The 25,823-nt window shown below is 43.2% G+C and overlaps 1 protein-coding gene across 3 annotated transcripts; it reads right to left on the bottom strand.

Annotated features, from left to right (window-relative positions):
- XPA (XPA, DNA damage recognition and repair factor) lies at nucleotides 1-8,210 on the bottom strand. Of its 3 annotated transcripts, none has more exons than XM_053371046.1 (7): nucleotides 8,192-8,210; nucleotides 6,106-6,266; nucleotides 4,133-4,243; nucleotides 2,960-3,065; nucleotides 2,259-2,424; nucleotides 941-1,058; nucleotides 1-187 (listed from the first exon to the last, which is right to left on the bottom strand). In XM_053371046.1, the coding sequence occupies exons 2-7, from the start codon at nucleotides 6,242-6,244 to the stop codon at nucleotides 39-41; spliced, it is 789 nt and encodes a 262-aa protein (XP_053227021.1). In that variant the 5' UTR covers nucleotides 6,245-6,266; nucleotides 8,192-8,210; the 3' UTR covers nucleotides 1-38. The 3 variants fall into 3 exon arrangements, with proteins under 3 accessions (XP_053227021.1, XP_053227020.1, XP_053227022.1); XM_053371045.1 differs by having other exon boundaries at nucleotides 8,113-8,199; XM_053371047.1 differs by lacking the exon at nucleotides 8,192-8,210 and adding an exon at nucleotides 8,109-8,182.
- Nucleotides 8,211-25,823: the final 17,613 nt, after the last annotated feature.

Here is a 25,823-nt window from a genome sequence, read left to right as displayed (position 1 = left end):
TTACAAAAGGTACATTTTAATGTAACACTAAGAACATACTAAATTTTTTCATATGTTAATTCATGACCACACGTCGTGCAGGTTTTCTTGTACAGGTCTTCATCTATCATTTCTTCAGCCCCGTAGTCATGCTGATGAACGCTTGTATCTTTTTTCCAAACGCTACTCCTTACAGCTCGGCGCAGTTCTAATACAAAATGAAGAAGAAAATTATTCAAGGCAGACCAGAAGCCTCCAAGTTTTTCTTTTGTGTCCTGGAGATTGGCTCCTGCTTTCAACCACAATCCCTGATTTGTATATTGTAATCCAGAATTTGTAGGGGCAGAAAAACTGCAGAAGTCTTCCCAACATTTCAAGTTCCAAAACAATTATACCAAATTGAAATATTCCAGAGGACCAAATTACAGAGAAACTATCCCATAGATGGGACTAACTTCCTCCCCGCCCCCCCCGTAGGTAAAAAGATAAAGGACCCCTGGGTGGTTAAGCCCAGTTAAAGGCGACTGGGGTGTGGTGCTCATCTCGCTTTCAGGCCGAGGGAGCTGGTGTTTGTCCACAGACAGCTTTCCGGATCATGTGGCCAGCATGACTAAACAGTTTCTGGCTCAACGGGACACTGTGATGGAAACCAGAGCGCACGGAAACGCCGTCTACCTTTCCGCCACAGTGGTACCTATTTATCTACTTCCACTGGTGTGCTTTCAAACTGCTAGGTTGGCAGGAGCTGGGACAGGGCAATGGGAGCTCACTCCGTTGCGGGGATTCAAACTGCCGACCTGATCAGCAAGCCCAAGAGGCTCAGTGGATTAGACCACAGTGCCACCCACGTTGTCCAAGTACCCAGTAAGCCGTTCAGTGTGCTAGAAGATGAAGACACCTGTTGTTTAACTGGTAGGTTTGTGGGGTGGGGTGGTCAAGAGAACACTCAATTCACACTCACCTTTAACTTTCTTATCAAACTTCTTTTGTTTCATCTTCTCTCTGTTGTCTTGTCTGCTTTCCTTCGCTTCTTCTAACGCTTCTTCGCTACCCCAGATTTCAAGAGAGCGCTTGATCACCTGCAGAATAAGACATTTGAACAAACAAAAAAGTGGTCTCGGAGTCTGATCTCTTGCAGCGCACTGTGGCCAACGCCCAGAGGCCTCAAGTGTAGGCCTCAAGCCTGCATGGATCTGTTCCAAGGGAATTCCTCTGTTTCCCTCCACACTATAAAAATGGGACACAAAACTATGCAGATACCCACCTCATTAGTTTTATTCATGTTGGTACAGAAGTAGTGTGACATTTAATAAACTAGACACATAACCTGTATCCAGCAAAGGCATTTATAACAATGCTGCCCTTCTGAATTAACATGTAGAAGGGATTCCTACATGTAAAGTAGGGGATGCTGTGGAATGTACACAAGTGTTCAGAATAGGTAAAGGTAAAGGGACTCCTGACCATTAGGTCCAATTGTGGCCGGCTCTGGGGTTGTGGTGCTCATCTCGCTTTACTGGCCGAGGGAGCCGGCGAACAGCTTCCGGGTCACGTGGCCAGCATGACTAAGCCGCTTCTGGCAAACCAGAGCAGCGCACGGAAACGACGTTTACCTTCCCGCTGGAGCGGTACCTATTTATCTACTTGCACTTTGATGTGCTTTCGAACTGCTGGGTTGGCGGGAGCTCACCCCGTTGTGGGGATTCGAACCGCCGACCTTCTGATTGGCAAGTCCTAGGCTCTGTGGTTTAACCCACAGCGCCCCCCCGTGTCCCTAAGTGTTCAGAATAGGGCTTGGCGATAGCAGCTTTTCAGCATCGTGATGTATAACCAGCCAAACACTGTGATGTTGAAAAGTGAAGTGAGGAACGAGCTGCATTAGGCCCAGTCCCGTGAAGCACTGGGGTGAAACTGCCTCAGCTCCTTGGCAGGAGTATTGGCAATTTCACTCCAGTGAGCCAATGCATTTTGTTCCTCCACACGGGGCACCAGCGGCAGAGGGACTCCCTCTGCCCCCAGTGCCCGGGCACTAAGGGAAAAACAAGCTGAATTAGCTCCAGCACCTCGCAACTTGTTCTTCCCTCAGTTTGAGGACCAGAGCGTGAGGGCAGCCTCACCTGGCGGTGTCTCGTGGGTGAAACCACCACTGCTCTTTCACTGCCAGGTACCCAATTACCTTTTCTGGAGGGTCACACCCTGCATTTTGTCTTCCCTACTGTAAATAAAAACTGGGTGTTTTTTTATAGAGAGATCACACATTACTGAAGAAAGTTCAGTACCTGTAGCTTTAAGTAAAGTTTCATGTCACCCCATCGCGGATTATGAGGGTTTTTCTTCAGGATAAATCTTAGCACCGGTTCTCTCTTGTCTAAATCGCAGTCTTTCAGAAGATACTCTTGCTTGGCTTCACTCCTTGTGATGAGTTTATGCTTTTCTTCAACATCTCTGAAACAAGGTCCCATTCAGTGAAACTAAGACCGTTATTATGTATGAGCTGCTATTTTCTGAGCTGTAAAGCAGTCCGTCAACAATCTGATATGGGAAGGTGCGTTACACAGAGTTAAGTCCCCCGGTCCATGAGATCTTTATTGCTTACATTGACTAGAAGCGGTTCCCTTGCTCTGCCAGGAGATGGTCGGGCAGGAACCCAAGACCTTCTGAGAGCAAAGAGTGGTCTCTCTCACTCAGCCATAACCCTCTCCCTTCGGTCCTATGCATAAACACACACAAGTAAATCCTACTTGGGAGGGTGTTCCACAGGGCGGGTGCCACTGCCAAGAAGGCCCTCTGCCTGGTTCCCTGTAGACTTCTCGCATTGAGGGAACCACCAGAAGGCTCTTGGTGCTGGATCTCAGTGTCCAGACTGAATGATGGGGGTGGAGATGCTCCTTCAGGTATACTGGACCGAGGCTGTTTAGGGCTTTAAAGGTCAGCACTGGATACAAGCCATTATTTCCCCCTTTCTTTGTTTGCTATATACCTGCAATTATCGCATGTTGCTAGATCAAAGTGGTTCATGAGGTAGGAATCCATGAATTCTTTACCACATTCTTCACAAATAGTGTAATCAAATTCTAACACAGGCCCTGTTTAAAAAAAGAATAAACAACGACAGGGCGTAAGCTGTTAAAGTGCATTCAAGATAGCAAAAGTATTTTTTTAATTTTTAATTTATTTATTGATATTTATTCAGAGCTACACAAAAAATACCCATTGCAAAGTATCTTTTTATAATGCACTGATATAAAACAGCTACTTAGTCTAAAAAAGAACAAAGGCAGAAAGGAGAAAAGACAAGAAAAAGGGAAATCTGAAGAAAGAAAGAAAGAAAGAAAGAAAGAAAGAAAGAAAGAAAGAAGAATAAAAGGACTTCTGACTCTGTCCTGCAGCTAAATATAGTATTTATGCATGCAGCCTTCATATTCCTTTTAACATTCTTTACATTCCCAGCCCTGCAAGACCAGACTGTTAGATAATTATGAACTAATGCACAATACAGTGGTATCTCGGGTTAAGAACTTAATTTGTTCTGGAGGTCCGTTCTTAAACTGAAACTGTTCTTAACCCGAGGTACCACTTTAGGTAATGGGGCCTCCCGCTGCTGCCACACGATTTCTGTTCTCATCCTGAAGCAAAGTTCTTAACCCGAGGTACTATTTCTGGGTTAACAGAGGCTGTAACCTGAGGCGTCTGTAACCTGAAGCATCTGTAACCCAAGGTACCAATGTATGTTCACCAGCTCTTCTAGAAGAACACATTGCAATGTGTGCTTGTACAGTCATACCCCAGGTTATAGATGCTTCAGGTTGCGTTTTCTCGGGTTACGGACCGCCAAAACCCGGTAGTACCGCAACAGATTACTTCTGGGTTTCGGCGGTTGCGCATGCACAGAAGAGCTAAATCACTCTTTGCACATGTGCAGAAGCGCCAAATCGCAACCTGCCACTGCAGGTTGCGAACGCTGCAGGTTGCGAACATGCATCCCGTACGGATCACGTTCGCAACCCGAGCGTCCACTGTACCAGTCTTTCAGACAAATATTTTTATGTCTCTGCAAGTAAGGAATTTCACTTTTGGCTCAGTTCCCATTTTCCCCTATCATGGCACCTTCCACTAACTACAACAGCAGCCGTTTCCTCACTGCCATATTTACCAGGGAGATGCACAACTTTCTCTGCTGTGTTTTCCTCTTCCTCCTCCTCTTCAAGAAAGAATCCTCCCCCAGTATCGATTATCTTTGGAGGCGCTTTCACTTTGGAACTGCCTGCAGAGACAAACAACAAAAATAAACTTTGCAATCAGTACCTGACACTAATGTAATAAAGTCTATGGGTAGGTGAGGCAGCCATGTCTAACCTTGCTCAAATGTTAAGAAGCAGCCCACAAGACAAAAAAGAAAAAAAAGAAAAAAAAGGAGTATCTATTGAAATCCAATACATTATTATTGCATTGCTTTAATATCCTATTATATCCTATATTTCATCCAAGGTAGCATACTTAGTTCTCCCTCTCTCCATATTATTCTGACAACAACCCTGTGATCAGGCTGAGGGTTAGTCACTGACCCAAGGCCAAGCTTCAAGGTCATTTGGGGTTTGAATCCTGGTCTCCTAGATCAGGATTTCCCAAACTTGGTTTTCCAAATGGTTTTTGGTTTTTTTGGACTACAACTCCCATCATCCATAGCTAGCAGGACCGGTAGTCAGGGATGATGGGAATTGTAGTCCAAAGACCAATCCTAGATCCTAGTCTGACAATAGCCACTATACCATTGGCTCCCAGTACGTTTCCGAGCACAATTCAAAGTGTTGGTGCTGACCTTTAAAGCCCTAAACGGCCTTGGTCCAGTATATCTGAAGGAGCGTCTCCACCCCCATCATTCAGCCCGGATGCTGAGGTCCAGCGCCGAGGGCCTTCTGGCGGTTCCCTCACTGTGAGAAGCCAAGTTACAGGGAACCAGGCAGAGGGCCTTCTCAGTAGTGGCGCCTTCCCTGTGGAACACCCTCGCACCAGATGTCAAAGAGAACAACAACTACCAGGCTTTTAGAAGACATCTGAAGGCAGCCCTGTTTCGGGAAGCTTTTAATGTTTGATGTATTATAGTATTTTAATATTCTTTTGGAAGCCGCCCAGGGTGGCTGGGGAAGCCCAGCCAGATGGGCGGGGTATAAATAATAAATTATTATTATTATTATTATTATTATTATTATTATTATTATTATTATTATTATACCACACTGGCTCTCTATACATTTAAGAGATCCCCATTCACTTTTAAGAAGGCAAAGGATCGATTGCTAGAACTAACGAGGAAGATGGGCCTGAGGTCTCTGAAAAGTCTCCTTTTGGGTTGTCAACATCAAGGATCAGCCCAAGTATTTTCTATCCCTGGATCATAACTCTAAAGCTGGTGGCAACCACCTAAGATTTCTGCTTTGTAGCATTACAGATTGAAGGCTTTCCCTTCTTGCCTGAATGTTTTTAAAGAGCACTGCATTAGCCTCCTTCAGGAGCTCACAGACTTCAGCATCACACAGCCACAAAGGAAACCCACAACTTCACATCACAATGTGCCTTTTACTTTCCAGTATACTTTTGCTAGCCATATGCACGATAGGGCGGTTCATAAAAAAAACCTTTTTTTTGAAAATGCCTGCTCCAAAGGCCTGAAATTTCAAGAAAATAGCTGTTTACTTGGCCGTTTTCCTATGTCGTGAGGGCTGAAATTTCAATTCAGTGGAGCAGGGTCAAGATGTTAACTGATGTGCGTGAAATTTCAGATCTAGCTATATAATCCCTAGTGTAGTAAGATAAGACATTTGGAGCAGGCTTTTTTTAAAAAAAAGTTTTTTATGAACCGCCCTAAATTGCACAACTGGCTCAGACTACAGAAGCTTCAGAGGTAAGCCCAACGTCGAAAGGCTTGATAATTTGCCCTTTGGCCACAACATCAACCCTGCACTCCAGGGGGGTTGACTAAATGAGCTTTGGGGGGGTCCCTTCCCATTCCAAAATTCTAAGATTTCCCTCTTCCCTATCCATATGCCTCTCTTACCAGCTGGAGGCTAACCTGCACAAGCTACCTGGACCTGTCCATCGTGTATTACACTGCAGTGCCAAGCGAACCTTCGCCGGTAGGAGGGTAGGGCCTAGTCGCCAGCCTTGCTTGCCTCAGCATCAGTGCCCGCTGGCGATTCCGCTCTATCTTTGCCCTCATCGCGGCAGAGAGTGCGGGTTTCTCCCCTTCAGGAGCAGAAGGTTCCATGGCCGGATTCAGAGACGGAAACCTAGAAAGGTTAAATTGAAATAAGAATGATTTTTCTATCAAAAGTGGTCTGGAACTCACCATGAACGCCTCCCTTCTTCTCTTTTTAATTTTTTTAATTTTTCAATTTATACATTTCATTAGTTTTACAATCAATTGAACATTTCAGAATTTGACTTCCTCCTCTTTCTGCGGTTCCTTAAAATCATTTTTTAATATCTTCTTCATATTCATTTAGCTTGCTCGTTTAATAATCTAAAGTAAATATATACTCTTATAAAACTGAAGGTTATTATATTAATCCTGCTAATTTTTTGTGTTTACAATTTATCTGTAAATATTTCCATTCTTTTATAAAAAGTTCATTATCTTGATTTCTTATTCTTCCAGTAAGTTTCGCCATTTCTGCATAACCCATAAGCTTTTGTATCCATTCCCTTGTTCTCTTACAATGGCGCCCACTTGAGAGGTGCCGGAACAGAGTTGCAGCAAGTTCCAGCTGGAAAAAAAGCACCGATGATGATAATGATAACGGAGGAGGTGGAAATCATAAAAGTAGCCAAAAGGATTGCTAGCTACCAACCAGGGGAATACGCAGCAGGTGTTGGTCCCATCATTCCGGACCTCTGGTCCAGCGAGTTAGGGATTCCATACATCTCCATCTGCCAACTTCATGTGTCTGGTAAAGTCCTCAACACCTCATGCGCCAATAAATTTCCTAGTCTCCAACAATACAGTTCTATGCATAGCTACTCAGAGGCATGACTTCTGTAACTGAATTCAGTGCAGGGTGGATAAAAATCAATGATTTTTTTTAAAAAATCAGATTTTTTTTAAAAAAAATTTAAATCAGAATTTTTTTTATTTAAATCAGATTTTTAAAATAAAATGTTTTCGGAGGAAAATATCCTTCTAAAGATAGCTTTCTATTTAAGTTACATTACAGTCCAGGAAATAAGGATTTGTTTTAAGTTTTTCATGTGTGCTGAAAATCAGTCTAAGTATTTTTTTTTTAAATGTTTAACCACATCAGTTAACAAACATGGATACATATGCTATAACGTTATTGTATTAGTGAAATAAATTGTTTAAATTGTTATTAAGGAATTGATTATTTTCCTCCTTCCAATAAAGTACAGCAGAAAAGTTGTCCATAGACAAACAGTTAACTTACTAAACCTCACAATAATTTCATAATTACCTGTCTATGTATTTCTAGTAGTATAACCAAATCAGTCATTTTTGTTATACAGTAACTGTAAAAACTACTCTGAAAAGTTATTGTTCCAAAAATGAAACCTTCATTTGGTTGTAAATGTTAAGATTATACCAGCAGGAATGCCTTTCTGTAAAAAAATCAAAATCAAATCAAGTCTTACTGAGTAGTGATTTAAATCGATTTGATTTAAATCAAATCCACCCTGATTCAGTGGGACTTTCAGGTAGAAGAGGGTGTGGGATTGCACCGTGAAACGAGACCTTTCCTAGCAATTGTTCCAACAGCAGATCTGAAAGCAAATGCTTGTTTTGCGCTTACCAAACCGGTAGATCATTATTTTATTCGTATAATTCAGACCATGCACAAAGCAGCTTACGGCACGGGGGGGGGGGGAATTACGCAATTACAAAAGCAAAGCAATCACAAACAATAAGTACAACACATCGAAAAGTCCACAAAATGGAGCAATTGCCACGTAATAAGAGGTTAAAAAATATTAATATCAAAATATTAATATCAAATAAAAGCATGAGATTTTTTATTTTTTTTTAAAAAAAGATGCAAATTATGAATAACAGCAGAAACAACCACAAAACCCAACAAACAATACTCCAGCCCAGATCAAACTGCAGGGGGAAAGTGGACTTGCCTTTGCCAGCCGCTTTCAGCCCTTCTGCAAAAGTGAGAAGCGCCCAAAACATCAACAGGACCGGAAAAAGGACCCTCACCTGCCCACACAAAGGCTTGGCTTCTTGAAGCCGTGTGCGCATGCTCCTGGAGGGAAGCCGTCCCTTTAGAAGCGCTCGGCTACTTCCGTGACTGTAGAAGTACGAAAGTATAGAGACGACACTTCCTCGTTCCTACTCAGAGGCCTTTTTTAAAAAAATGTAAAAGACGCCTGCTTCTTGGGAGAAAAGCAATGACAAACCTAGACAGCATCTTAAAAAGCAGAGACATCACCTTGCCGACAAAGGTCCGTATAGTAAAAGCTATGGTTTTCCCAGTAGTGATGTATGGAAGTGAGAGCTGGACCATAAAGAAGGCTGATCGCAGAAGAATTGATGAGGAGACTCTTGAGAGTCCCATGGACTGCAAGAAGATCAAACCTCTCCATTCTGAAGGAAATCAGCCCTGAGTGCTCACTGGAAGGACAGATCGTGAAGCTGAGGCTCCAATACTTTGGCCGCCTCATGAGAAGAGAAGACTCCCTGGAAAAGACCCTGATGTTGGGAAAGATGGAGGGCGCAAGGAGAAGGGGACGACAGAGGACGAGATGGTTGGACAGTGTTCTCGAAGCTACCAGCATGAGTTTGACCAAACTGCGGGAGGCAGTGGAAGACAGGAGTGCCTGGCGTGCTCTGGTCCATGGGGTCACGAAGAGGCGGACACGACTAAACGACTAAACAACAACACTTCAAGGCAGAAATGAGAGCCGTATCAATCAAGATCATACCGTGGCTGCGCTTGAGCAGCAGAAGGGCTCCACCTCCAAGAAAAGATGGTGCAGCAGTAAAAACTACTAGCACTTTTTGCAAAGCATGGTTTCAGATTGGATGGAGGGGTCGGACTAGATCAAGCATAGGCAAACTCGGCCCTCCAGATGTTTTGAGACTACAATTCCCATCATCCATGACCACTGGTCCTGTTAGCTAGGGATAATGGGAGTTGTAGTCCCAAAACATCTGGAGGGCCAAGTTTGCCTATGTCTGGACTAGATGATCCTTCCCTCGGGATCGCTTCCAAGTCAACAATCCTATGATTCTCTGCAACACGGTCCATAGGTTGGATGGTCACCTTACAGGGCCGGATTTACGTATATGCTAAACAAGCTGTAGCTTAGGACCCCACTCTCTTGGGGGCCCCCAAAAAATTTAAAGGAAAAAAAACTGGTTGTACATTTCCAAAATATAAGATTAAAAAACCAAATAAAACCTACATACAGCAACGGTGTTTTGTGTTGTTTAGGCTCCCGTGATGTAAATAATGGGCCCCACCTGCTAGCCCGCTCCCTAAAATATCACTGGTTTGCTCATTTCTATATACAGTGTTACCTTGGGTTACAGACGCTTCAGGTTACAGACTCCGCTAACCCAGAAATAGTACCTCGGCTTAAGAACTTTGCTTCAGGATGAGAACAGATTTCTGGCTATGTTCTCTAGTCTTGCTTATCTCAGTACTGTACAGTGGTACCTTGGGTTACATACGCTTCAGGTTACATACGCTTCTGGTTACAGACTCCGCTACACCAGAAATATTACCTCGTTTTAAGAACTTTGCTTCAGGATGAGAACAGAAATCGTCCCCCTTCGGCGCGGCAGCAGCAGGAGGCCCCATTAGCTAAAGTGGTGCTTCAGGTTAAGAACAGTTTCAGGTTAAGTACGGACCTCCGGAACGAATTAAGTACTTAACCCGAGGTACCACTGTATAGGATGCCTACATTCTGTGTGTGCAAATGGTGTTAGATAGCTATTAGGTCCATAAATTACCATATAGCATATATTAAACACAAAAAACAGCGACAATTTGTTGTTGACAAAGGACAGCTGGACATATAAAGGGTCCCATTACCTTCAGTAGCTTAGGGCAAGGAAGGTAAAACAAATGTGTGGCACTCATGACAACAGACAGCAGAGTGCGCTAAAAGCATTGTGGATTTGTACATCAGTTTTCATACAAATGTAGAATTGATGCTATAATAGCTTTAAACTGCAACCCTGTGCCCATTTAGTTGGGAGTAAGTTTCACTGAGTTCAGGAGCAAAATTGGTGCTGGATTGGACAGCAATTGTATTTAGGATTGAGGTTTATTGTTTGCTCTTGTTTCACCTGACGTGAGGAGAGGGGAAATACATTGTTTGACTAAACTGGAAGTTGAGAGTACTGAATTTAAAAGATCCAAACGGAGGGATTCAAATGCAATGGGTCATAAGATCAGTACAGTATTCTAATACATGAATGCTTGTAATCAGACAATGTTACTCATGTGCCTTAACGGTGATCATATACTAACCAGCAGTTCAATGTGAACTAAAATAATCCAGATTTTTAATGAAAACTCATTTATCCCCATTCAACATAATGGCATTGCTTTCTGGCTTCCAGAAAGGTAATTTGGAAATTAGTCTAATTGATGTCAATGGAACATGTTTTCAACTACAGTGTTTGGGTTCAGAGTGCAAATTGCCTTAAAAGTCCCAGCATCACCAATATGTGGATTAAGTTATTTTGGAATTAATTATGTAATTACATAACGTGTCATGTTTTTATATACATTGGAAGCCACCTAGAGTGGCTGGGGGAACCTAGTCAGATGGGCGGGGTACTACTACTACTACTACTACTACTACTACTAATAATAATAATAATAACTTGGCCTGCCATACAGGATTTCAGTAATTATTAGTCAGATTTTATGTGCCATTTGCACAGAGAAAACATTTAAAAATTTCTGTGAAAGTGTGTGGGGGGGAGGTAAAAAAATTTAAATTAATAACAACAGCAGTTCAGAAGCGGCAACTGCCAGAATTTTGAGTGGTTCTGCTCATCAGAGTTATACAGCATGGATTCTGCAGGATCTGTACTGATCGTTTATACAAGATATGACCAGAAAGTTTGGTGAATGGTCACAGAAATCGGACAGCGAGAAATATTCAAACATACAATCAACATCAGAAACCCACGAAATGCTCACAATTGTGTATAGAGATGAAGCTGTAACTCAAAAGACAGTGTATGAGGGCAAACCATTGAAGATGACCCTCAATCTGGCAGGCCGTTGACGAGCAGAACGGCGGCAAATGACGACAGAGTTCGTGAGTTATTGATGCGGGATTGGCGTTGGTCTATCTGAAGGATGGGGGAAGAATTGAATATTCCACGTGAAATTGTTGCTGAGGTTACTGAGTTGTCCCACCCTCCATATTCTCCCAATCTGGCCCCACCAGGATTTATTTCTTTTCCAAAACTGAAATCTGCACTGAAAGGGCACAGATTTCCCAACATTTCACACATCCAAGCTGCTGCTGTGATGAGGGAACTGAAAGCAGTACAAAAAGAGGACTTCTCCAGAAGTTTTCAACAGTTTTACGAACGTTGTCAATGGTGCATTGTATCAGAGGGGGCCTACTTTGAAGACCTGTAAGATATGTGTGTTCAAATATTTCTCGCTGTCCGATTTCTGTGACCATTCACTGAACATTCCGGTCACACCTTGTACGCTCTTGAGCCCAATTCATTGTTAACTTACAAAGCCCTAAGTGACTTAGGAACCAAATACTTGAAATAGCATCTCTTCTTATAGCAGCCTGCCCACATATATAAAGATCTGCAGGGGAAGCCATCTTGATGTCCTGCCAGTGTGTGAAGACATGAGATAGGGCTTTCTCTGTGGTGGCACCTAATTTATCAAACTCCTTTCCCTTGGAGGTACAACTGGGATCACTGTCAATTTGGTGCCAGTTGAAGCCATACCTTTTCACCTGGGATTTTGGAAAAAGTCGATTTGACCTGGCCAGTTATAGATTGATAGAGGTCTGTTTTCTGGTATTGCTAAGATGACTTACTTTTAGTTATTGCTTTCATGTTATTTTATGGAAAGTTATTGTTTTAAGGCTGGTGCCTCTGCAGCAAACTGCCCTGTGATCACAGTTGATGAAGGATGGCTTAGAAATTGAATTAATAAGATAAATAAACGGTGCCTATTCCAATATATTTTGGCTTTGCTTGCCACCTGGTGGGAAGGCTCATTTTGTAGTCTTTCTGCTGTCTTTCTGCTTCATTTATCATCTCCCACCTATTGTCTGTGAACTTGGCTGATAGATGGGCAATTAAGGAAGCACGTCAAGTGTTGAAAGCTCCTGCCCCAGAACTGAAAAGCCGAGGTATGCGAGTAAAACTGAAGTGTAAATATTCAAGGGCAAAAAAACTGGCACTCTTCCCTGACAGGCAACCTTAATGCAAGTTTGTTATTTTTGTTATTATCACAGGAGACGACAGGAGGACATGGCAGGATGTGAGCATGTCTTGTGTCTTTTTTTTTTAAAGAAAAAAACACCACTGTGTGGCTTGTCATTATTATTACTGTTATTCAACAGGGTTTTACATCCCAGCGTAATCACTTTCCAGTAGATCAGGGGAGGTGCTTCGACATCTCTGGACAAGAAAGTGGCAGGAGGTTGAGTCAGGTAAAAGCTGGGATTCACTTGTACCGTTCCCTCCCTCCACATGAACCCTTGCGTCAGTGCTTGCTGTTCTGCCACCAAAGTACTCAGCACGCTCTCGTTGTCAGCTGGTAATCCGGGAAGTAAGAAAGCTGTGATTTTCTAGTTGAATCGCTGCTGCCAAAGATTGCCTTTCAGTCTCCCTAGACCAAAACTCTTTGGGCACTGTGACAAAATGCCACACAGGTACTGAAATGCAGGCATTCTGCTAAAACAAAAAACAAAAACAACTCCATTCTACGCTTTTTCTATACCCCAAGGTCTAGGAGCTGACATTCACGTGCATCCACAGGATCTTGGCCCTCTCCCTAACATGATGTGTGAGTAGACCAGGCACACATCCGCAGTGGGAGGTTTTGTGATTGTTTTTTAGCAAGAGAGATAATTCAGACCTTTGGTCCCCTCTTGCAGTTGGTCGTGGTACAGTCCAGCAGAGACACCCAGGCCGATGGAACACAGCAACTCTTCGCAAGATCAGGACCAAGGGCATAAGCCATTCCTCTCTGTTTTTAGTGGCATCAAACACCATAATGAATGATGCGGCTTCTAATCAATTCCAGGCTTTATTTCTCAGAGTATTCTGTATGAATGAAATCTTTAGATTTCCGAATGAGCTTATACTTTAAGCTCATTTCTTTCGGAAATCACATATGCATACCCCAATGGCAGTTCCATGTGGGAATGTTCAGGGTTGCAGGAGAGGATATATTGTTTATTCATATCCTTCACAACTTCCTTTACTTAGCAGAGTGCATTCCCCTTTACACAGCAGGAAACTAGTTGCAAATTCGTGTGAGTTTCTTAAGACAACGTGCAATTCAATCTGGCTTGTCCAGATTGAATTGGGTTCTAATATTTTCCTGGCCCACCCACTAGTCACATGCAAGCAAGGATGTTCCAGGCCAGGAGGAACAGGAAGTTTTAACTGGCTGGACCAAACATTCCCTTGCATGTCCACTCTAGCAAAACAAGCAATGTTGTATTTGACTGCTCCCAGTGGATTACATCCCGCATTCCAAAAGGAAACTTTTGGAAGGTAGCAGAAGCTTTTCTTTCTTTCTTTCTTTCTTTCTTTCTTTCTTTCTTTCTTTCTTTCCTGGGGAACTGATCAAGTTAGAACACAAGTTTTCAGTTTGTGAGTTGGGATGTGTTCTACAGTGAAGCATGTCAACTGCATCACCTCCCATTCCTTTTCTTTAGGGTGTTCTTAAAGAAAGAAAAGTTGGGGAGAGACAAGCAAAAGCAGAGGCAAAAATCTTAAAAGTGGGTACTATGTACTATGTACAAGTTTCGATAAAAGACAGGCCCCAAGTCTGAATAAGCTAAAGACTATTCATAGAATCATAGTTGGAAGGGTGGAAGGAACCCTGAACATCATCTAGTCCAAACCCCCTGCAATGCAGTTGGATTGAAGCTACAACCTTGGCATTATCAGCACCACGTTCTAACCAACTCAGCTATCCATCAGCACAGAACTATCTTGCTGCTCTTTGCAAGGGATGAGGAATTTCTGCTGCTCCAGATGTTGCTGTACTACAACTGGAGGACAAGAGATTTCCACACCCCTTGGAAGCAAGAAGAGTTACCGTCGATTGAAGAATGGAGGATGAAGTTAATGGACTATGCAGAATTATATAAACTAACAGGAAGGATTCAAAACCGGCGAGACCAGAAATTCACGGAAGACTGGAGTAAATTTACGGACTATTTGAAAAGTAATTGTGAAGAACAGATGACGTTTGTAGGGTTGCAAGAAGTTTTGTGAGGAGTATTACTAGAAGTATTGTAAAAATGGACAAGGGGGAGGATGATTTGTTAAGAGATGTAAAGGCAATATAAAGTTAAGAAATGCATAAGTGGTTAAAATGGTGGATCATCAGAGGTGCTGATGGAAGTCCAAAAAGATTGTGTAAGTGATAAGCTTTGTGATACATTTTATAATTTATATGTCAAAATTAATAAAAAATATTACGGTATATAAAAAAAGAGATTTCCGCACCCTTGCTCTTAGCAGACAAGAATACACTTAACTTCTTTAATTAATATAAACATAAAATTAGGGGATAGCAATGCAGTGGTATCAACAGAACAGCGGATCAACAGAACCATGCTGATAATGTATGGGCTAAGCCAATAAGACCAGGAGGGAGGTCTTACAGAAGCTGAGAAAAGCGACAGGCCATATTATCTGCTAACATCTTTTGGGCCTCTCCAACATATCAACACCGTCATGTGCAAAACACTGACTAGCAGTTTGTGGATTTGCTGAAGTGTGGCCTTTGTTTGCAATTCTGAAGAGTACAGCTGTGGCCTAACTTCAGAAAATAAATTAGTAGCTGGCTAATCTTACCCCATTCATGTACTCCTTGGAAAAATGCCCCTCCCCTAATCTTGATGTAGGGTTTTGGTGGGGTTTTTTTTTTGTCAACAGCATGAATAAGCAGAAAACTGAACTTTGCCACCAGTACAGGAATCTATTGTTTTATGAATGACAGATTGAAAGGAACATGAAAAAACAGCAGCCCAGAGGCTGTCAGTTGTGTGAAAGCATTCCTCCATTTGACTCTGGGTGGTCCTCTCAGAGACTGCCCTGATTTCAACGCACTTCATCACAAAAGAGGGTGCAGCATGTGTGTACAAAAGGAGAAACATTTAATTACATGACTTTGAAAAGCTAGGTTATTGACTACATGATTGGTCTACGAGTTGTATGCATTTGATTGCAGAACTTTTATTTTAAACAAAATCAATTCAGCACATGTGGAAAACAAAAGAGCATGATCGCAATAATTATATCAGTGAAGTGACTAATAACTTGACAGGCTGTGTTTACTTTACCCTGTTCGTCCTGGCATTTGCTCATCCCTTGTTATACTTAACTCTTCCAATCCTATACTGCTCAGTAATTTGTCACTATTATCTTTTCCTTCCTTCCTCTACCCCTTTTTTGTCCTCCATTATTGAAATGTAGAATGCAAGCTTCTGGGGGCAGATAATTTCTCTCCCCCCCTTTTCCTTAAATGCTACTTAAAGGTAAAGGTACCCCTGCCCGTACGGGCCAGTCTTGACAGACTCTAGGGTTGTGCGCCCATCTCACTCAAGAGGCCGGGGGCCAGCACTGTCCGGAGACACTTCCGGGTCACGTGGCCAGCGTGACACCACTGCTCTGGCGAGCCAGAGCCACACACGGAAACGCCGTTTACCTTCCCGCTAGTAAGCGGTCCCTATTTATCTACTTGCACCCGGGAGTGCTTTCGAACTGCTGGGTTGGCAGGCGCTGGGACCGAACAACGGGAGCGCACCCCGCTGCAGGGATTCGAACCGCCGACCTTTCGATCGGCAAGCCCTAGGCGCTGAGGCTTTTACCCACAGCGCCACCCGCGTCCCTAAACGCTACTTATGATACAATAAAAACAACGACAATTTTAAAGCATTTTCCCCAAATGACAGAAGCATCACTTCTTTTCTGGATTCACTTCAGTTTACTCTGACACCAAAAGAGATCCGTGCGTGTATTTTCCAAATCTCACAGCAAAATGCTACCCTCTATGCAACAGAAATACAGTGGTACCTCGGTTTTTGACCGTAATCCATTCCGGAAGACCATTCAAGTTCTGAAACGTTCAAAAACCAAAAACTCAATAGCCAACAGCTAGGCTTGCATTCAACAGAAACTGCCTGGCATTGTTCGACTTCCGAGGCGTGTTTGAATACCAAAGCATTTAGTTCTGGGTTTATAGCGTTCGAAAACCAAAATGTTCAATAATGGAGACGTTTGAAAGCCAAGGTACCATTGTAGTCCAATTCCTATAGTCTCCCAGTGTCTTGCTCTTCCCTTTGCTTGATAGTCGAGGGGATTAGAGATGGGAGTGTGCTTTTCTTTTTTAAAACAACAACACTCATGCTTTTATTTTATATTTCTGTAACATAAAAAAAATTCAAATTAAAAACACAGAGTACAATTATGACTGTGGACCATTCAAAATGAAGTTGTTGGTTTCTTTCTCTTTAGGAAGGACATTTTAGGTGTTACTTTGAATCAGTACTCTCCATAGCTTGACATGAGATGTTGGAGACAGTTCTTGTTAACATACAGGTGCTTCGAAAACAGCAAAACTGTCGCATCCGGCCCTGTCTTTTAGGACTCTGTTGTATTGCTGCAGAGTCTGCATCCCATATTACCGGTATCTCAAACCAGCCATGCCAATAAAACTTGAGCATGCTGCTGCCACGAGAAGATACAACACCAAGTCTTTGTGAACAATCTTAATTTCCTCAAGCCTTCACATCGATAAGAAAACAGCGTGGTTAGGGACTCCGCTTTTGTGAGTGTCGCCTCAGAGATTTTTTTTAGTGTCCATCTGCTGTACCATGAGCTACACTTCTTCCCTCTCTCCTGTGGAATGACATCACCGCCCCAGTATTAGCAGAGGAAAAGGGGCGCGGGTGGCATTGTGGTCTAAACCACTGAGCCTTTTGGGCTTGGCGATCAGAAGGTTGGCGGTTCGAACCCCTGCGATGGGGTGAGAGCCTGTTGCTTTGTCCCAGCTCCTGCCAACCTAGCAATTTGATAGCACACCAGTGCAAGGAGATAAGTAGGTGCCACTGTGGCGGGAAGGTAAACAGCGTTTCCATGCGCTCTGGTTTTTGTCATGGTGTTCTGTCATGCCAGAAGCAGTTTAGTCATGCTGGCCACGTGACCCAGAAAGCTGTCCGTGGGCAAACACCAGCTCCCTCGGCCTGAAAGCGAGATGAGCGTCGCAACCCCAGAGTCGCCTTTGACTGGACTTAACCGTCCAGGGGTCCTTTACCTTTTTTTTACCTATTAGCAGAGGGAAACAGATTGATGCTGCACTTGAGGATCTGAAAAAGTTGGCATAACCTCCAACATTTCTCTGGTGAAAACAGGGACATCCTTTTTAACAACAACAACAACCTATTATTTATGCCTCATTTATACCCCAGTCACTCTGGGCAGCTTCCAACATCTATAAGAGCATAATAAAACATTAAACATTAAAAAAATCCCTATACAGGGCTGCCTTCAGATGTCTTCTAAAGGTTGCATAGTTACTTATCTCCTTGGCTCGGGGGTCACATAATTCCATAGCCCCAGCATTTTTTCTGATAAAAATAGGGATGCCCTAAGGAAAACCAGGACATTCTGGGATCAAATCAGAAACTGGGATGGCTTCTGTAAATCCGGGGCTGTCCCTGGAAAATAAGGACACTTAGAGGGTCTGTGATAGTCTTTACTTGGAATTTGTTATTTTAATGCATGTGCAACTGCTCATTCTACGTGCCTATTTTATAGTTTTGTTTTTCATCTTTTAAATTTTGCCCATTGTTATAATTGTTATCTCTGGTTTTTTATCTACCTTATAAAATGAAATAATAATAATAATAATAATAATAATAATAATAATAATAATAATAATAAACCTGCTGCACAAGGCCTCTCCATTCTGATGGGCAAGTTCACTGTGGCCGCATTCAAAACAAGGATTCCGTTTTTCAAGGCCCACTTCAGTGCTTCTCACAGTCGACTAATGTGCCCCAGAGCAAAGTTTGGGAATCACTGTGTGACATTAATCTGCCTGTCTGCTTCAAGTCATTTGTGAGTCTTTGCAGCTGGATCAAGTGAAAGCCCAGAAATAATAAGCCGCTTGCCTCGCTTGTAAAGCAAGAACTGCGCTTGGAGCCAGCCTAATTTTGATAATGCATCCCTAACCCATCTCAGAAGGCTCAGACCCTGATCCAACATGACTCTTTCAGTGTGAAAGAATAAGGAATGCTAGAATCTACAATAAAAAAACCCAACAACCAGGAGGAGGAGTAAAGGAACCTGTCTATCTATTTATGTCATGTGGAGCTTAATAAGCAAATGGACCAATAGATCTGACTAAAGCCAGATTAGAGGACATTATGTATTCTGAATTGACTGCTAATGACAGCAGAAGCTTTTCCTGGTTCCCCTCTGTGTGGCTTTCAAACCAGAGGCAAGGAAAAGCAACCCTAGAAGTTCAGTGTCAACCTTTTATTGAGGACTTGAATAGAAAATATTGTCTATTACTATTGTGTTACTGTTGTGAGGCATTCCTGCTCCAGTCACTACCTCATGCCCTCCAGCATTTCTCTGTTGAAAATAAGCACGTCAATAATAATAATAATAATAATGGTGCCCCACCCATCTGACTTTTTTGCTCCATTACCCCAGCCGCTCTGGGTGGCTTCCAGCATATATAAAAACATAATAAACATTAAAAAACACCTTTCCTATACAGGGCTGTCTTCTAAAGGTTGTACAGTGGTGCCTCGGGTTACATACACTTCAGGTTACAGACTTCGCTAACCCAGAAATAGTACCTTGGGTTAAGAACTTTGCTTCAGGATGAGAACAGAAATCGGCCCCATTAGCTAAAGTGGTGCTTCAGGTTAAGAACAGTTTCAGGTTAAGAACGGACCTCCAGAACGAATTAAGTACTTAACCCAAGGTACCACTGTATAGTTACTTATCTCTTTGGCTTGGGGGGGCACATAACTCCGTACCCTCCAACATTTCTCCACTGAAAATAGGGACATCCTAAGGGAAAGCAGGGTATTCCGGGATAAAATTAGAAATTGAGGCAGCTTCTGTAAATCCAAGATTGTCCCTGGAAAATAGGGACATTTGGAGGGTCTGCAACATGATCAGCACCCCAAGACAATCAGACTTAGCACCCATACAGATCCTCCTCCACCCCCTCTCTACAAATTTCAGAGGTGAAACAGCATATGTTTGTGTATTATCCTCTGGGAGGCTAATAGCACCTTTGGGTGGGGAAATTTGAGTCCGGGAATATGTACAGAGAAGAGAGTTCACCTTCTCCTCTTTGCAAAACGAGCATCTTATGCAAAATGGTGCCCATTTTTGTGGTATGTCAACCATACATCCCGGACTCACAAATTGTTATAAGATTTTGCTGAATTACTAAGTGAAAATAAAATAAAAAAATTCCTTCCAGTAGCACCTTAAAGACCAACTAAGTTAGTTCTTGGTATGAGCTTGGTAAAGCTTGGTAAAGCTCATACCAAGAACTAACTTAGTTGGTCTTTAAGGTGCTACTGGAAGGAAAAAAAATTTTTGTTTTGACTATGGCAGACCAACACGGCTACCTATCTGTAAGTGAAAATAACAGCAGCTTGAGGGTTTTGTGACTCTCTTCTCCAGAGATGGTCAATGTTCCCATGCCAGCTGAGGCTTATGGGAACTGAAGGTCAATAACAAAGGAAGGGTTACCATTTTGGCTTTGCCTCAGGTGCTATGCACCCTAACTACAATGGTTGTGTTGGATTGTTTTCATTCGTTTTTCCAGGCCTCTACAATGGAAGAGAATACATAAAAATAAACATATTAAAAATTAGCATTAATAATAATAATAATAATATTTATTTATACCCCAGCCACTCTGGGCGGCTTCCAACAAAATATTAAAATACAATAGTCTATTAAACATTAAAAGCTTCCCTAAACAGGGTTGCCTTCAGATGTCTTCTAAAAGTCCGATAGTTGTTTATTTCTTTGACATCTGGTGGCAGGGCGTTCCACAGGGCAGGTGCCACTACCAAGAAGGCCCTCTTGTCTGGTTCCCTGTAACTTGGCTTCTTGCAACGAGGGAACCGCCAGAAGGCCCTCGGCGCTGGATCTCAGTGTCCGGGCAGAACGATGGGGGTGGAGACGCTCCTTCAGGTATACTGGGCTGAGGCCGTTTAGGGCTTTAAAGGTCAGCACCAACACTTTGAATTGTGCTCGGAAATGTACTGGGAGCCAGTGTAGATCTTTCAAGATCGGTGTTATGTGGTCTGGGCAGCCGCTCCCAGTCACCAGTCTAGCTGCTGCATTCTGGATTAATTGCAGTTTCCAGGTCACCTTCAAAGGCAGCCCCATACAGAGTGCATTGCAGTAGTCCAAGTGGGAGATAACCAGAGCATGCACCATTCTGGTGAGACAGTCCACAGGCAGGTAGGGTCTCAGCCTGCGTACCAGATGGAGCTGGTAGACAGCCGCCCTGGACACAGAATTGACCTGCGCCCCCATGGACAGCTGTGAGTCCAAAATGACTCCCAGGCTGCACACCTGGTCCTTCAGAGGCACAGTTACCCCATTCAGGACCAGGGAGTCCTCCAGCATAATTTAACATGCAAAGGGAGGCAACCTTCCTGATCTTCAGAGCCCAGAATACAATGAGTCATAACTCTAGAAGCCAGTGTTATACCACCCAGGACATTAGGCAAAGTGAAGTGCACATCCTTTGGCCAAAAAAACCCAAAAAGGTTCCTTTTGTGTTACACGGTGAAAATGTATTGATGTGAATGAGACATAACAAGCCCTCTGCTGGCTTGGCCCAGAGACCCATCAAATCCACGATTCTTTCCCCAGTTGTGGGCCCGCTGGATATTTTTGCAAAGCTTAAACACCAGGCTGGATGGAAACATCCGCTGTTACTTCAAGGTATACTGCCTTTGAATATAGGACCTCCATTTGGCTCTCCAAGCCTCCATGAATTGGTCCGATTCAGTTTTGATGCTATCTAAGCGAATAGCTTCCATTATCCCTTGTGGCCGTGAAATCTGTAGTTATGAGTTGTGTGGAGAACTGCTTTCTTTTTGCTCTCTTTTATCTGAACCTAGTGCTGACACATTTAATTAGGTGGTCCCAACTCTGTGTACTATGGGTAAGGGAGAAATGTGTCTGCTCTTTCTGCATCATTCAAGATTTTGAACACTGCCCTACCTTTCCCCCCTTACTGTGCAATCCTAGATACAGTGGCACCTTGTTTCTCAAACACCTTGGTACTCAAACAACTTGAAACTCAAACATTACAAAACCAGAAGTAAGTGTTCCGGTTTGAGAACTTTTTTCAGAAGCTGAACATGCTCCGTTTTGAGTGTTCCGCTGAGGTCTGCCTGTTTTTGCTATTTATTTTGCGTTTTTTATTTTACGGCTCTTTTTGTTTTGTTTTTGTGACCGTGTGGAACCCAGTTCAGCTACTGACTGATTGTGTGACTGCAGTACATTGTTTATTGCTTTCATTTTATGGATCAATGGTCTCGTTAGATAGTAAAATTCATGTTAAATTGCTGTTTTGAGGGTTGTTTTTACAAGTATGGAATGGATTAGTCCATTTTGCATTACTTTCTGTGGGAAAGCGCGCCTTGGTTTTGGAACGCTTTGCTTTTGGAATGGACTTCCGGAACAGATTAAGTTTGAGAACCAAGGTGCCACTGTATAGATATAGATAGAGAAATCTTATCAAAAGCAAACTTCATTGAGTTCAATGGGGTTGGTATAGGATTGCCACGTTAGTCAACTGTTTTTCTAAATTAAAAAGTTCCAAGTGTTTTAGGCATCCTCCCGTGTGTGTGTGTGTGTGTGTGTGTGTGTGTGTGTGCGTGTGAGTGAGAGAGATGCATTCCAGTGTCTTTATAGTTATAATTTACCTTTCTGGTGCCTTTTCCAGCTTTTTTAGGTGGGTAGCCAAATCTGGACCCACTATTCCAAATTATAGTTTTAAAGCAGGAGTGGCACATATTCCATATCTGGCCTCCAAAGTCATTTTTAGAAGCCTCTATTCCTTACACACAATTGGCTGCTGTGTCTGGGTATCTTTATTTTATTTTGACCCCCCCACACACAATTCTGCCCCCCCCCACAAACAAACAAAACATCAAGCTAGAAGCAATCACAGCCACAAAGGCAGGAAGAATAAAATTGCATGCTAGAAAAATAATAGCCATCCTATTCACAGAAAGCTTAAAAAAGAATGAGTGGTACAAAATACATTCCATAGTGCAAAGCAAGGTTAAATTCGGTACCAAACGCACCAGACAATCACAAATGTTGCCAAATAAACTCCTATTTAGTGCCAGCCATGAGATTGGTCATATAAGAGCCCCCAAGTGGAAGCAAAGTCAAAGGGGCGTTTTTATTTTAATGTTGTTGTTGTTGTTGTTGTTGCAAAGCAGCAGGTGGCGCTGATCGGGCCCACAGCTTCTGCTGCTTGTGAGCTGAGAGGCTTTAAGGCTGGCGAACGATGGGAATACAATCGCCCCCTCTCATCTCTTCATCATCTGATCAGTCTGTAAAGCAGCCTTTGCCAACCAGGGTTGGCAGGAGACTGATGGGAGCTGTTTATCCGAAACATCTGGAGGGTACTGGGTTGGTGACTGCGGCAAAGCAGGTGACAAAAGGGTGGGGTGGGGTGTGCAACTTGGCAACCGCAAAAGAAGACTACACATGCACCCAGCACCAGCCCCTGATGCCGCAGTGTCAGGAGTGAGCCAGCAGCATAGCTGTCAACCGTCCTTTATTTGGTGGGAAAGTCCCTTATCCCAGCACTGTGTCCCGCTGCTGTCCCTTATTGATGATGTCCCTTAAATTTCCCGGGTTCCAAAAGAAGCAGCTCCTCTCCCTCCCTCCCTGCCAGCCAGGGAGGAGGGAGGCTCCAACTGTGTTGCTTGGCTGCGTTGCTCACCCAATAAGGAGTCTAAGAACGACTGGGGGGGTGGAGCTTGCATGCCTTGTGCCAATCAAATCAGCCGCGTTGCCTGGGGACTTGCCCTTGCTCAGCGCTTCCCAGCGGAGAGGTGACGGTGGTTTCCCTTGCTGCATCCCCTTTGCCGGGTTGCTGCGCTGTGGGAACCACCGCTTGAGGCTTTGTTTGGCTTCTGGCTGGGCTTTCTGCCTTTGGCTCAGAAGTTGAACATACCTGTGCTTGGAAAATCCCTTATTTTGGCTGCTTATCCCTTATTTTCGAGGCTACTGGTCCCTTATTTTCAAATCTGTAAATTGACAGCTATGGCCAGCAGTAAATCCCAGGGTGCAAGTTGGAATTAACTCTTTATTAGCAAAAACACAATTGGCACAGGAGTGTTAGGCCTAATGAGCCCAGTAGCTCATCTCTGGCAGGTCTTGCCCCCATGAAGCGAGTGCTGAGACTGTAGATCTCCCTGTCATTTTATCCATTTCTGCGTAGTCCACTCATTTTGTCTGCCATTCTTCTTTTGTCGGTATTTCTTCTTGCTTCCATTTCTGGGCCAACAATACTCTTGCTGCTGTTATTCTGTATAAAAACAATTTAACATCCTGTCTATTAATATCCTCACTAATACCAAGTAAAAATGACAGGAAGGATTCAAAACCTGCGGGACCAGAGATTTACAGAAGATTGGAAGAAATATACGAACTATTTGAAGAGCAACTGTAATCAACAAATTACGCTACTAGGACTACAAGAAGTTTTGTAAGGAGAAATATATGAAATATTGCAAAGAAGAGAAAGAAGAGAGACATTAGTTATGATATTTAAATGTAATAGTGAAAGTAAGAAATGTAAATTAAGTGAAAAGATTGGAAAATTTTAAGATGTGATTGATGGAAGTCAAAAGTATTGTATAAGATATAAAAGTATGTTTAATAATTGTTGAAAATGTTATGTTAAAAAAACTAATAAATATATATATACAGTGGTACCTCAGGTTACATATGCTTCAGGTTACAGATTCCACTAACCCAGAAATATTACCTCGGGTTAAGAACTTTGCTTCAGGATGAGAACAGAAATCGTGCAGTGGCGGCACAGCGGCAGCAGGAGGCCCCATTAGCTAAAGTGGTGCTTCAGGTTAAGATGATAATAATAATAATAATAATAATAATAATAATAATAATAATAATTTATTATTTATACCCCGCCCATCTGGCTGGGTTTCCCACAAAACTTCCAACACTAAAATACAATAACAAGAACAGTTTCAGGTTAAGAACAGACCTCCAGAACGAATTAAGTTATTAACCTGAGGTACCACTGTATATAAAAAGAGACTGGAGATCTCCACCTCCCCACAGCTGTCTAAGTCCACTCCTCTCCAGGGTTTCTTCCCCCCAACAATCGGAGACTGCGCCTGGGTGTCGCTAATCTCTCCTCCGCCCTGTTCACATCTCTTCTGGTTCTGGGAGACAACAGGGAGGGGAAGACACCTGTGATGCTTCACCAGCCAGACTCATCTCCATGGGTGCCAACTCGCCCTCAGGATTGTGGGTGCCCAAGCACCCATGGTCCCCTGAATTTGGCTCCTATGCTTATCTCTTCTTCTTGGCCTCTCTCCTCCCGTCCTCCCACGGCACCCCTGACCATCATTCAAGGCACCCCAGGGTGCCACGGCACACTGGTTGAAAGCCACTGCCTTTAGGGATGAGAGAGCATAATATTTTCTTAGCAACCAGGTGGTGCAAAGAGCTGGTATGCCATCATACCACTTACCTGAAGATAAGCCCTCTTAGTGGAACTTAAAGGTAAAGGGACCCCTGACCATGAGGTCCAGTCGTGGCCGACTCTGGGGTTGCGGTGCTCATCTCGCTTTATTGGCCAAGGGAGCCGGCGTACAGCTTCCGGGTCATGTGGCCAGCATGACTAAGCCGCTTCTGGTGAACCAGAGCAGCGCACGGAAACGCCGTTTACCTTACCACTGGAGCGGTACCTATTTATCTACTTGCACTTTGACGTGCTTTCGAACTGCTAGGTTGGCAGGAGCAGGGACCGAACAACGGGATCTGATTGGCAAGTCCTAGGCTCTGTGGTTTAACCCGTGGAACTTAGGTCTGAGTAAACAGTGCAAGACACTGACCCCTTTCTTTGACGCTTGTATCTGCCATTAACTCATCAGGGGGCTTAAGTAAGTCATTCATTCTCATCCTTAACCTCCCCAGCCCCAACCACGATGTGGGGATAATAATACTGACATATCTTGCAAGGTTGTTGTAAGGGTAGTACAGGATATGCTTTGGACACTCAAACTTCGTCTAACTTGCTTCCAGTTATGATTTGATATACACTTTGTCATAAGTGTAATAAATGAAAATCTGCCCTTATTCCTTTATGGGGGACACAAGAGCCCTTATAGAGTCCTTTGCAGGTTCTCCATTGGTCGGAGAAAATAACAGAGGCCAACCAGAGTATATTGAGAAGCAAAGCAGCTAGTAAGCCTGATCTTTATTGAACTGTTGCAACAGGGTGCCCCCTTCACACGCAGGAGAAGGAGGAGGACCCTGAACAAAGGTGTGCCTGCCCTTATATAGACATTTTAAATTGCCCACCTTGGAGTCC

The sequence above is a fragment of the Podarcis raffonei genome, chromosome 17 (genome assembly GCF_027172205.1).
Source record: "Podarcis raffonei isolate rPodRaf1 chromosome 17, rPodRaf1.pri, whole genome shotgun sequence".
In the NCBI taxonomy this organism is placed as follows: Eukaryota; Metazoa; Chordata; class Lepidosauria; order Squamata; family Lacertidae; genus Podarcis; species Podarcis raffonei.
The sequence above is the reverse complement of the archived record's forward strand: the minus strand, read 5'-3'. Positions and strand labels throughout refer to the sequence as shown.

Bases quoted from the DNA above. Each gene is read 5' to 3' on its own strand.
- XPA (XM_053371047.1), bottom strand. From the start codon at position 8,164: ATGTTTTGGGCGCTTCTCACTTTTGCAGAAGGGCTGAAAGCGGCTGGC. The intron at 4,244-6,105 runs GTTCGCTTGGCA...TTGTCTCTGCAG, and splicing joins CTACCCTCCTACCGGCGAAG to GCAGTTCCAAAGTGAAAGCG. The intron at 188-940 runs GTGAGTGTGAAT...ATTTTGTATTAG, and splicing joins GTTTGATAAGAAAGTTAAAG to AACTGCGCCGAGCTGTAAGG.